This window comes from Crassostrea angulata, chromosome 6 (assembly GCF_025612915.1).
Source record: "Crassostrea angulata isolate pt1a10 chromosome 6, ASM2561291v2, whole genome shotgun sequence".
In the NCBI taxonomy this organism is placed as follows: Eukaryota; Metazoa; Mollusca; class Bivalvia; order Ostreida; family Ostreidae; genus Magallana; species Magallana angulata.
Window position 1 is genome coordinate 51,939,240 of NC_069116.1, and position 14,149 is coordinate 51,953,388.

Consider the following 14,149-nt stretch of genomic DNA (forward strand, 5'->3'; position numbering starts at 1 on the left):
AAGAACAAATAGAAAATACTGGAGACAATTTCTTTTTTACGAATTAGATTGTATTACGTACATTTACACAATGATGACGTCATGACTGAAAGTTGAATTAAGAAATGAAGATAATAATTTTTCTATTGATCGACGTATCAAAGAAAAAATTGACCGGAAAACTTCATCAATGCGCGTAGCGCATTGATGAAAAAGTTTTCCGGTCAATTTTTTCTTTGATACGTCGATCAATAGAAAAATTATTATTTTCATTTCTTATCATTTAATAAGACATTTTCAAATAAAAAAATGTGAAGTGTCATTGATCAAAAATGTAAATAATGTAAATGAAGCGGCGCGTATGAATACAAAACAACAACAGCAACAATATTCAAAATCGATGCGCCTTCAGCTGATGCAGAGCTATTGAGCTGAATTTAATGGATTAAACACAAATAGTGAGTTAAAATCTGAACCGGCTGAATTGAAAACGATAGGAAAATACATGCGATAGCTTGTGATATTATTCACTGTGCAGAAAAACTCGTAATAAAACTAGTTTTCATGTGAGATCGCTGGAATACGCAACTGGACATAACCATCCAAGGAAAGGCAATCGTGGACGAAAATAGATGATATGTCGACAAATAATAGTATGTATAAGCGACTTTTGTAAACATTGTGGTAAGTAGATAGCCAGTGATGTACTTAAATGGTATATATCTGCCGCTTGGAATGCACCGAAGGAGTTGATGCATTACTCATAGCTTTTCTTTACGACGCTTATTCTGATGACCGATCATGTACGTGTGTAAATTTAAAAATCATTGTTACCAAATTTGAACAGCGGTGTTACCGTGAAAGTTTATAGGCATATATATGTTCGCTATAATATTCCTGGAAAAGGAAGAGTCAGCTTAGCTGTAAATGTTGATTGATCTCAAGCAGACGAAATCGTGAGAAGACGCTTAATTTTCTATTTCGTGAATCAAATAATGTGTTTTGTTTATTTTTGAAGGTTAAACTTTCAAGTTTTTATATTCACAAGGTTGCATTTTGTTTGGTAACAATAAAACAGACACAACTTTGCATTTTGTTGACAGTGTTTATCTTGGAAATTCCCGTTCTATAAATAGTGTTAGATCAAAACAGTTGAGAAAAGTAGATCCGGCGAAAATTTTATTGATGCAGGTATCAAAGAAATTTTTCGACCAATCAGAAGCACCGATATCTCATCAAACAAATAAATATTAAATGATTACCGTGTCAATTTGATCGGAAAGCATTGTAAACAAATTCAAAATATAAGTAAACTAAGAACTTTTATAAAGTATTTTGGTGTGATTTATTGAGAATTGAACAAATAATACTGGGAGAAATGTTTTATCAATTATTCGCTATAATCTGTCCCAAGATATTTATGCTGCACATTTGGACGATTTTTAATAAAAATGCACTTACCTGTGAAAGAAGTGCAATTGAAATAGTTGAAAGGGATATTTTCCAAGATAATTTCATTGACACATTATCATCTTTCACTCGGAAAAATTCACAGGAACGAAAACAGATTCCTTACGGAGATTTATAATGGGGAATGTTTACATTTTTCTCCATTCGGAATACACGCGGAATACATCGCACAATATTTCAACGTTATCATCCGGGCTTGCTGCAATACAAAATCTCCGTAGACATCACATTTTTTAGCATTGTATTGAAACCTGATAAGCTAACAGGGGCGTTTTGACTGAGAAATCTTGGAAATTTTTCATACTTTTGAATGAACATCATTTGAATCCTGAGGTATTTATAAATATCAAACAATTAATCCAAATGTGAATCCAAAATATCTTGGGACAGAGTATAAAAGGTATGTTAATTTGATTTTATTTCTCGACCAGGCTTTCCTCTGTCGATGTTTATGATATAAAAACCCGACTATAGTATGTCCCAAGATATTTTTGCCGCATATTTTCTTAAATTATTCAATATTTATAAATACCTCTTGGTTCAGACGATGTTCATTCAATAGTATGAAAAAATCCCAAGATTTCCCCTTTGAAACGCCCCCTCTAGCTTGTCGGGTATCAGTACACGGCTAAAAATAAAAAGTCTACGAGGTTTTTCCATTGCCAAGGAGATGAAGACGCCCGGATGATAACGTTGAAAAATTGCGCGAGGTGTCCCGAGTATTTCCGAATGGAGAAAAGATGTCAACATTCACCATTATAAATCTCCGTAGAAAATCTGTTTTCGTTCCTGTGAATTTTTACGAGGGAAAAATGATAATGTGTGAATGAAGTTATCTTGGGAATTTTCCCTTTCATCGATTTTAATTGCACTTCAGTCACAGGTATGTGTATTTTTATTAAAAACCGTTCAAATATGCAGCATAAATATCTTGGGACAGACTATAGAACAACACTACCAAGTATATATTGAACTTCAAATTTTACATGTATCGATAGTTTGCATTGATCAATGCTTCAATTGAACAATGCTGTCAGAATCCTGTGTTATGAGCTGTTTTGATGCAACATACAGGGCGCGCTTACTGTGGAATCATTAGAATTCGTGGTGGCTCAATTTTCGTGGTATTCGTGGGTAACCCTTGCCCACGAATTTACATCCTCAATGAAAACTAATTATTAAAGATTAAGTTTACCTACTCAAACTGAAAACTGACACATCAACGAAATTACATCCCCACAAATAAGCGAAAAATCCACAATCAACGAAAATTGGCCCCCACGAAATTAAATGATTTCACAGTAGTTTAGCTTATCTGGATGTACACCGGTGTAAAAAGGTGTATTGTGTAAATCAAGTAATTACACTACACCAAATAAGCTCACTGTAGGTAAATGCCGGTAATTTCGGATGGACGGAAAATTCGGACAGAATTTCTCTAGGCCTTAAATACATAAATAAATCCTATAATCGTATGTATTGTTCTATTTATTCTGTACCTTTGTTTACGAAAAATACAAAAAAGTTCCGAAATACAAACATTACCGATTATTGAATTTAATTTAAAGTTCGGCAAGGATCACCGTATTGGTCTTTTCAGTAAATTTCTTCCTTCCCTGGAAAATTTTTACTTCTCCGTACCGCGAAAGAAAAATTGTAATTTCGGTAAGTAGAATCTATCAAACAGTAAAACAGTATTTTATATTGAAATTAGTAGGTATTGAAATGAGTTTTTATACAACCAACAATAATTTCAATCCATATGATAAAGAAATTGCACATTGATTAGTGTCCGAATTTAACGGACAATGTTTTCACATGGGAATATAAATACGGACAGCCATTAGGGCATCAAAACAATTTTTAGAGGCAAATTTGTACATTATGTAGGGTTACTTTCCTACGAAATTTTATGAATTAAATTGATTAGTGAGAAAAAAAACCAGATTTAGTAAATTAAAAAATAATCAACATGCCTTTCTTCTTTTTATAGTTAAAAAGATTAAAATATTTTTTAAATTATTTTTTTCCTCAGTGCATGGAATAAGGCCCGAAAGAAGAAGTCTGCATCACAGCAGCAAAAGTATGCAAAGCACGATTATGAAAAAATGAAAATGGATGTCGATGCCGTAAAATCTGGAAACCTTCGCTAAAATTCTAAGCTGCATGACCGTGCATCTGGCAAGGCAGATATTTATGCGTCCAGTGGCAGAAAACCTGCCCTGACCCTAGAAATTGAAAAAAGAATAGTGAATAATGTCAGACTGCTGTAAAGGTTTTGGGGTTTCCTGTCAACAGTTGCTATCAAGAACTAGCAGTCTTTGCAAAAGACTGAAGATGGATTGTTTTAGAAACAACTAACCCACTAAACACTAATTTCACACAAAAATCAGTTTGAGGAAACCAGAAAAATTAGGCACTGTCAGAGCCAGAATGCTGAATGGGGTAGTCGTACAGCGGTACTTTGAGGATTTGGGGAAATAATTGAAAAATTGAATCTGAAAAATGCACCCCAAAAGATTTGGAACGCCGACGAAACAGGAAAGCAATTAGAACACTTTTCTGTAAATGTAGTAGCACGAAAAGGGGCGAAAAATGTTGTTGGTCGACCGAAATGGCATGTGTGAATGCTTGTGGTGAAAACTGCCACCTATGCTGGTTGTAAAAGGCAAAACTAAAAAGTCCCTGTATGGCTACATCACAACAGATGCCCCCGAAATACGATGTGGACTTTCAATGATCGTGCTTGTATGGATGAGGAGTTGGGAGAGCAATGGTTTAAAAACGTATTTCTCCCCAACTTCGGGAACGAACGCCTTAACTCCCCATCCTTGATGGGCATGGGTCTCATAAGACGCTTGGTCTTTTAGGGCACAGGAAGGTATTCATGTCCTGGCACTGCCTCCACATACGACACATTTTCTCCAGCCGTTGGACAGGTCTCTATTTGGATCTTTCAACAAGGCATAAAACAAATTCTGTTCCGATTTCCTCTCAAAAAGTGCCCTAAATATTATCAACAAGTGGACCTTCCCCTCATTATTTAAATCGGCATGGGTTAGTGGTTTCCGCGCTTGCGGAATTTATCCGTTTAACCCACATGCAATTCCTAATAGTGCTTATTTAAAATAGATGCATGTAAACAGAAGCTTTATGTTTAATCGGGGCTTCATACCAAATAAAAGTGAAATTTGACTGCTTTTTAACATTTGAAAGTTTCTACGACTCTGTCCGAATTAAATTTCAAGTATATTATATACTGTCCGAATTTACAATTTGTCCTAATTTACTGGAATTAAACCTTGTTTTTCCTTTTATAAAATTTTCATTTTATTATCGGAATTCTCTTGATTTTCCGGGACCTAAAGTGTAACTAGTTTAGGTTCATGTCGCTTACATGAGATATGCTTGTAGGTTGAATCTAGTGCGAGCTTTCACTTGCGCATAGAACACAACAGTCCGAAACCACCGGCATTTACTCACATGTGGTATAAGCGGGCGATTTGTTATTCTAGCGATGATCCTTGGCTTTTTTATCATTTTACTGAATATATTAATAATAATGCAACAGCTGTTACTTCTGTTTATGGGTAAGTGGTCAATGCGATCATACAGTTTTTATAAATGAACTAATAGTTCTTATATCTATACTACTATATTAAAATAATAGACTTGAATTTTGGGTTTTTAATACTTTACTTAACCGGCTTTAATCGGAAGTGTACTGTGTTTTGTATATATATTTAAAACATCATTGGTACTTGATATTACCAATTTGTTTTTATTTTTTCTCAATCAAGCTTCGCTAATTATTTCCCTCATTATACATTGAATACCTTAATAGTATTATTGTAGGCTTAAAGCTTGGTTATGTAAAAGTCAACAAGACGGTGTGTCGCACGGGTCAAAGTCTAGTATTTAAAGTAAAGTAAAATTCAGGTTAATTTTCACTTAAATCACCCTATTCACCCGTAAACAGCCAATCGATATGTAATATCCACACGCCCACTTAATTCCAAACAAACACACGTGTTTTATGTAACTTTTATAAATATATTTATGTTCTTATTCACCAGTTCAGCCATAAAAATATGGCGCAAATTCTAATACGTCAGTAACATTCTCTCTTCATTTCGTTTTTACATCGAACAGCAGTGTCCAAAAAGGAGCGGAGGGCCACTTCGGCACAAAAAGACTTCCAATAGCTCTGCAGTATTCTTGATCACTCTGCTAACTAAGTTAATTGGAGGAATAATTAATTATTTTTAAAATGCTAAGACTAAAAACAAATCGACAGCTTCAGAATTTGAATATTAAAACAATGAAATAAATCTCCGAGTCTGTAATTTAGCATTTTGAGCGCTAGCGAATCGATCCACTGTGTTTGGACCCCACATGCCGTCTATAAATTAAAAAAACTCATCAGTAGTTTGCCAATCATCAAAATCAATAACATTTGATAAATAATCAGCTTTTGGATTGTCCTCTTTTGGAATCAAAACTATGCTAAATGAAGTAGCCAACTCGACACACTTGGAGAATATGTAAAAAGCTAAATTCTGTAAATAAGGCTTTGTGCTACTTTTTTGAACAATTGTGACACAGTGTTGGTTATCTATGTGCCATTTTCTGCTTTTCCAGATAAAGAAACTGCAAAGTAATTCAATGCTAAATCATTTGCTTTTAACTCTCTCAACGTAGAGCTCATCAATGACTCGGATTTTGACCACGTATGATGTACGATATTTTCCTCAACTACAACCGTATATGTTCCTGCTGCAACATTGCTAGCATCTGAAAACACTAACTCAGAAGGCAAAGATTCTGCAAGCAAACGTTTATAATTCATTTTAACCAAGTTATTTGTCCAGAATTCTCACTAGTACGAGGGTTGTCCCAAAATAATGTAGACAGGAAACATAATTTATAATCTGTTTACTGCAATTTCATTAGACTTCTATGTTTTCTTCAATGACCCTTTGGCAAACAATACTGAAAAATTCAAATCGGTACTTTATTTATTTCTCGAGAAAATAAATAATTATTAACAACAAGTTTTGTCAAGCGGCGCAATGTGCGACGTCGAAAATTTCCAGTTTTACGTTGTTGCTAAACCCTCAACATCGTTTTACGATAACATTTACGTTTTATTTCCGAAAATGTCTTAGAAAAAAATATCATCTTTGAACATATACCCTGAGTGCACATTCAACATAAATTTCCAAAAAAAATTAAAAATATTTTCTAAGTACAAACGATCTGTCGGCTCCAAACTTGTCATGTATTACTTGTTGTCTAACGTCCGTCTTACCGAAATGTGTCGTTCTGCATTTTGACGTCCATTGATATCGTTCAGGGTTTCTTTTTTTTCACGTATTGTCATCATACTTGTTCAAATATTTTCAATGTTGTTTAACTAATTATTCACAAAACGCATTTCTAATCCAGTTTGTTAATTTCATTTACTTCCAAAGCCGCTTAGGATTTATTTCATGGTTTTTACAAAATTGTATCAGTTACTGCTGCGCCGCCTTAAACGCTGATATCGTCATTTTATTACGAGTTAACTTTTCAACTTGTCACAAAACGCGCTATATAATATTTAAAAGTTTTGTTACAGCCAAAGCATTTTCTGAGTAAATAATAGAATTATTATCAAATATCTATGTATGTTTTATTTGAATTTTTTCATTCAAAAAGTACTTTTCCTCGCAATTTTCATTTCATTATGTTGATTTTAACTTTTTGCTTTTGACATTGCGCCGCATGTCGAATTTCTGATCTAATATGCTTTCATTTCACTAATTTATTCTCAAACAATATTTGATTTTAAAACATTATTTGAATGCAAATTTCTTGAACCCTTTGTGGCACAAATTTCATCTTCCTTTGTCTTCGATTAACTGAATAACACCACTTGTCTACGCTATTTTGGGACAACCCTCGTATACTCTGTTTTAACCAAATCTGGAAATGCAAGATTCATTAGATGATCCCAATGACCACGGCTCTCTACAGCTAAATAAATATTTCTCGTCATTAAGCTGAAAACACAACCATAAGCATGAGATAATTAAATAATCTGTCTTGGCAAACTTTGCTAGTACTCGAGCTGTAAAAAGAGGAAAACAATTAATCAGGAAATTCAAAGTCGACTGAACTTCTTCTATTCTTCTGTTCGGAATCGGAATGAATAAAAATAACTCTTTGAGTCCCGCAGCAAACCAAACCACTTTATGGACTGCATGGGCTGAAAATTAGACTTTTCTATACCGGTATTTATCAATAACCCAGCTTGCATTAGAGAATTGTTTTAAGCTTTCCGTGTGATTTCATAATTTTTACCGAACCCTAGCCCATCGTCTAGATATAAAACAATATCTAAGCCATGGGTTCTCCAGTATTTAACCAATGGGCTCAAGCATTTTGTAAAAAATATATGGAGCTGAGGTGAAACCAATAACTAAAACGTTGAAACAATAATACTGACCCTTCCAATAAAAAGCAAAATAAGTAAGCTGTTTACAAAGAAAAAAATTAAAGCAACAATCCAGTCCTCAAACTTAACTTTGTTCTTATCTACAAAATTGTTTAATTCGCTAAAATCTTATATATGTCTCTTTTTACCTGAACCTTTGTTATGTGCAACACTTAGTGGACTGACAACAAAAGGCTGAAAAGGAACTTTTTCTATACAATCGTTTTCCAAACGATCTTTAATAGATTGTTCTAGAAATTCAACATTGTCGAGTTCTTAAAATTCATTAGAGGAGGAGGTCTCTGAAAAGGAACAACGTATCCATTTTTTATAATGTCAATAACGAACTCGCTAGCTCCAATACCTGCCAATACTTGACATTTTTCGCCAGACTGCCTTTGACGCCTTTGCTGCAAACAGAACTATTTTCAAAATAAGCATTATGCTTCAAAAACAACTTTATTTTATCACCCAAAAGCGATTGATTTTGATCAATATATTTCTCTACAGATCTATTTCATCAACACTGGACTGAAGGCGCTGTGCACTGGGATTTCCAGTGTCCGTATTTTCGGCAATTGTAGCAGATATCGTATGGCGAGAATTGTCTTCGTTGCTTTGTGTAAAGACGAATTGAACGCTGAAAAGACGTAGGAGCAGGACTACGATCGTCAGAAGGAGTAGAAACAGTTGCAGAGGGTTTCTTGTAGCGCCGTCTCTCTATAACCGTGCGGAGTGCACGGTTATCAGCTTGGGGCATGCGCATCTCATCGTCCGAGTCAGAGGCGAGGTCGTCACTTTCAAGTTCCTGCACTGTTGTCAAACCGGCCGGAGACTTGTCCGCAATGCGAATGAGTTTGTTTCTCCTAGATAACTTAGTTATGTAAGAAGAAACAATACTGGCAGATGATGAATTTTTAACAGACAAACGTTTCTGTAATTTCGTTAAGTCACTCAATATTTCTGAATTGAAATTGAACTGAATTTTGTTCCCTTCGTGATTAATGTTAAGGGATAGTTCTTTCTTTATTTGCTTAGCTAAGGAGTGTCAAAGTCATTGCCAGTTGAAAGCTGGTCCTTCAGTTTCTCAAGTTTGGAATCCGTGTAGGATTTGAACAGGTTAAACGTGTCAGCAATAACCAACATGGCTTCTGGTTTGTCGGGCGCTGTATTTGAAATTCCTGGTGCCGTAAGATTGCCGCAAGAATAGAGTCGCCCATAGGCTGGTGTCTAATTTCAGCCAGGAAATCTGTAGTCTGCATCGACGACATAGAATTAGATTCTCGTAGTCTGTTGCAAAGTGGCATCGAACTTCGAATAACTTTAAAAAAACCACCGAATTCTTCTTTATACATGTCCAAGTCATGCGTAGCACGGATTAAATCACCCAATTCACACGTAAACCCGTAAACAGCCAATCGATATGTAATATCGACACGCCCACTTAATTTAAAACAAGCTTAAGCACACGTGTTTTCTGTAACTTCTGTAAACTGTAAATAAAATTTTCCCCACAAGAGTCACGTCATTCTTTTTTTTTCTATGTCAATTTTTACTTTTATAATATTTTGCTTCGACTTGTATTTTTTTCGTTTAGTGACAAAGTATTTACACGGTTGAAAGGACTTTTTAAGAAGGAAACAAAATATTGAAACCATCTATATTGGTTGAATTCTTTATTTAAATTGTTTTGAAAACGATCTTACACTTTTTTTTCTAAAAAGCCTTGGTGTTTAATGGTTATATATCAAACATGTTATGTGGTAATATCTAATGGCAATTAAATTTTAGCAAATTATATGTTTAATAAATAAACAGGGATATACATGTCCTTTTGCTCAGTGTAGGATTTGATAACAAAATTTGAAAATGGAAATATCTTGTAGGCCACGTTTGTTTGTTTTGATTCCCACAGATTGGTTAAGAAGTACATGAAGTCTATAGTATAGTACCGTCGAAGCACGATCTGTTCTAGAAATGTACATAGACGTTATCTATTGCTTATGTAATTATAAGTCACTACAGGTGCATAAAGTAAACCGCAACAGGTGAAGAATTATGTACTTGACACCGTCATTTCTTCTCGCATTGCTTTCAGCGAGTGGTAAGTTTCCGTATAAGATGTATCTTGATAAAAAAAATGAATGATAATTATATAGCAAGAAAGTGTTGCAGACTAAGTCTTGCAGTTTTACAAAATAAAAAGAAACTTTGGACGTTTTGTTAAGAGCAAAATTTTATCAATTTCAGTCATATCTTGCACTTTTGTCCATGTCACACAGGAACCATTTTTATCAATGGGCTGGACTTTCAAGTACGACCCTGCGCCGGTATGTCGTTCTACATGAAATCTTCCCACTTATCTGCCCCTTTTCATTCCATGCCATCTGTAAAGATATCCTGGTTGGTTGTATCTCTAAATATTTTCATTTTCCATTGTCTTAGTGATAACACTACACCACAGGATTTTGTAATGTTAAATCCAATACACTTCTTCCATTAGTATTTCATGTAGCATATAATAACTGAAAATTATATAGATATAAGTAATAGGGATCATTCTTTGAATATTTAATACTAGGAGGCTATCAAATACGGTCGGGCGTGATCAAATTTATCATTAGGCTCATACTTGATCACTCCCGACGGTATTTGATCAACTTATGATACTCAAAGACTGGTTTCTTATTACTTGTATAAACGCATCAATATAATTTAACTGCCGACTTTAGAGAAAAAATAATACAATAATGATTCAGAAGAAAGTAGCTATCAATGGAATAAACGGAATTAAACCTTATTGTAGAATTAAAATGGGAAAAAATAATTCTTGATCTCAATTGGCATTTTGTGTGTTTTATTTCAATTGCTTGTGTGTAGAGTGTCACGTACGACATATTTTTCCATCCTTAAAAGGTGAAATGACGTTTTAATTTTGTGTACGTAAATTTTGTATTCGAGTTTCAAAGCAATCTCTGTAAAAAAAAAACCCCTAAACAATACATCACAAAATACTATGAGAAAATCTTTGCATTCAATTACTTTTGTAAATATTGATGAACACGATGAATAAACTCTCTTGATTATAAAAAACAAAATAGTATTGATGATTAGCTAGTTAAAGGATCAACAATCAATAGACAGAATATCGTAAAAAATTTTGAAGGTGAATTATAATATGCATGGAGAAATATTTCCTTTATAGTAAACTATATATAGTCAAAGGAAATATTCTTATACTGATGCTGTGATTCTTTATGGGGAGTTTTGCTGTTTATCCCTACATTTATATACCGTGATATACATGGAGGGATACAACTGCAAGGTGTGATAAATACAATTAAGGTATATTGCATGTGTTGAAAAAACCCATGCTAAGTATTCTCTGTATGATAATACCCGATGACAGACTTCTTTGTAGGGGGTTGCTGTTATGAGAAGTAGCTTCAGGGTTTCCCCGAACGATACGTGCCATGTCTACAAACTGACAGACAGACAGAGGCACGACATACACAGTACATCCGGGGAGTTCAAAGTAGAGGTAGAAGGTTTATATATATTATCGTTTTTGTGTAAATATTGTAACTACTATAAGAATAACCCTTGTATATACACACAATAACAAAATCTCTTGCCTAAACACTGTCACTTAAAAAGAAAATATTCGTTCCATTCACATTAAGTACACAAGAGTAAATTCTTATGAGCACTATGACCTTGAAGAATTCTTAAACGTTTTAGTTGTAATTTTATATGACATAAACAGATGAATATGGTTTGTAGTTGACCTAATATGTTAACTTCCATCACCACGGTCGGGGAATCTTACAGGGGACAATGTCGCATGTGGTATTTACTGATCACTTATAACCAATGCTATATCAGGTCAGCTACAAACCTTGCAACTTATATCAAAATATGTATTATTGATAGTATATTTTACTTATAATGATGAGACTAATAATATTTCAATCATCATAAGAGTAACTATAATTTAATTAAGTAATACTCCTAAGGATAATACTTTTGAGATTTTTATATTATTTCATAATTAGATGGAGTGTATAAAATCATTAACATTAAAAGTATTTTTGTGTTTATTAGATAATGATGATCGATGCAGTTGTTACACATCACGGAGAACCTATGACTGCACAGGAACTTAACAAAACAAGTTATCCTCTATGGAAGTTCTGTGAACACCAGTTACACTTCATGAAATACAACTTTTATGTATGAGTGACTCTGACTGTACTCTTAAGTAGGATATAAAAAATTAAGTTGTTGAAGCAGAAGAGTTAATCATAAATACTTGTGTACATCTTATCGAGATAAGCATCACTTTGCAATGCATAGAGAAGCAAGCGAAATGAATGTTAAAATAAGACGCTAGAAAAACATGGCATGATTGTCGAGTATATTTTCTCTCTATAACTCTCTCGGAGTTCTTGATTTCAATTTCTTAAAGTAAAATCTAGGTCCCGTTTTACATAATTCATTGTTTTCACTCATGATAACTCGAAATGGTACATGTACATGTAGCTCTGTGCAACAAGCCACCGGTCACTCGTAAAATATGGTCAACCTTATATTGACGACTGTAGTGAATGCGTAGGGTTACTTGGTTGATTACATAACTGACGCTACCCCTTTGCTTCCCTCGAAGGGTATATAGGTAATTTGTAATTGATCAATTTCAAAACCTTGTGAAACTGTCAGTATATGAAATCTCTCTTTATTTGACCCATTCTGTGATTTTTGTAAACATAAAATACTATAAAATCTATCTATCGATCAAAAACTAAATTTTGTATGGTTGAAATTGAAGTAATCAAGTAGAAAATACAAATGTTAGACTGTTCTGACATGTCATAAATATAAACTTCCGGCTAATATAATTTTGGAACCAAAGGAACCAGAACAAAGAAGTCCAGATTGGTTTTTTTCAACTTTCGATCTCTAGATCTCTCGAAGTAAATTCATTGTCTCCTTAAGTTGGAGTTATCGACACTCACATGTCATAATTTGTGCCCGTATCATCTTATGAAAAATTATACAGCATGCATGATCCAGTATACGATATTAAATATTTACTTTATATAAAAATAAATAAATAGAATATAAAAACAACAGATTTGTCTTTGACTGTCAGCATTGTGCATGTTTGTTATTAATAACATTTGTTATCTATATACAACTCAGTTTATAAACGTATCTGCATAGTTTTACAACAACAACAACATATCTCTATTGTTGATATGATTTATTGGACTGAAATTTAAATCATAAACAACATCAACATCAAGGTTACCTTCATGTAAAATTTTAAATGTTGACATTTTTCCTGCTTTGATCAATGCTAGTTCATCGTTGAATAAATCATACCTACTTTTTGCTACCAATATTAAAGGTATAAAAATATTATTTTCATAATTTTTTTGATAAATATAAATATTCATTTGGTTTTATACACATAATTTCTTTTCTTTCAAATTAAGCTCCAGGTTATCACAGTTAAATCATAATATACTGTACATGTATGTCATACGCACGCATTAATAAATCTCAATCATGGTCAGAGAAAGTGTATGTACGTATAAAATTTAAAAAATCCACAAGATTTGATTAGCTCTGCGTATGTCTTTGATACAGTAAGACATAGTCTACAAAAATGGACAGTTTTATTGGCTGTAAAGCTAAGACTCAATAATATATCAATAATATAGTAATGTTAAAGTTATACGACCAAATTTTGAACCAAATAACTGAGGTTCATGCGGTATCCATATGAATTTTACATTATGATAAAGGATGACTACACTTAAAGACATAAAGAAATTGCGACAAAATAAGATAAAAATATCGATATCGATTAACTTAACCACACTAAGATAAAAGTGAAATCTCTTCTTTAATACTTTAGACTCTTTATTTTACGCGAGGACTTAGACACGATTTGTCTTAAAAAATTTCAAATTTTATTTTTCCATTTTTAATGTTTATAATGATAAATATAGCAGTTTATAATGTTATGTCAAAACTTGAAAGTCAAATATCAAGTTATAAGCAAGATACAGAGTTCACACTTCTTTATTTTGTATACAAAGCTCGAAAATTGTCACTTTTTACATATGTATAGTATTGGTGTACGTTTCAATCAAATGTATCTTTCTTTTGTTGATAATAGTATCTATGAAGATACTGAAATACTTTAAATTGTTT

The 14,149-nt window shown here is 33.3% G+C and overlaps 1 protein-coding gene and 1 pseudogene across 1 annotated transcript; one reads left to right on the plus strand and one right to left on the minus strand.

The window, feature by feature from the left end:
- Window positions 1–8,447: 8,447 nt before the first annotated feature.
- On the minus strand, window positions 8,448–9,234 carry LOC128187600 (uncharacterized; annotated as a pseudogene).
- A 667-nt stretch (window positions 9,235–9,901) lies between these two features.
- LOC128190817 (uncharacterized) lies at window positions 9,902–13,057 on the plus strand. Its single transcript, XM_052863019.1, has 4 exons — window positions 9,902–10,031; window positions 10,178–10,257; window positions 11,349–11,468; window positions 12,032–13,057. Exons 1-4 carry the CDS (start codon window positions 9,986–9,988, stop codon window positions 12,164–12,166), a joined length of 381 nt encoding a protein of 126 aa, XP_052718979.1. The 5' UTR covers window positions 9,902–9,985; the 3' UTR covers window positions 12,167–13,057.
- Window positions 13,058–14,149: the final 1,092 nt, after the last annotated feature.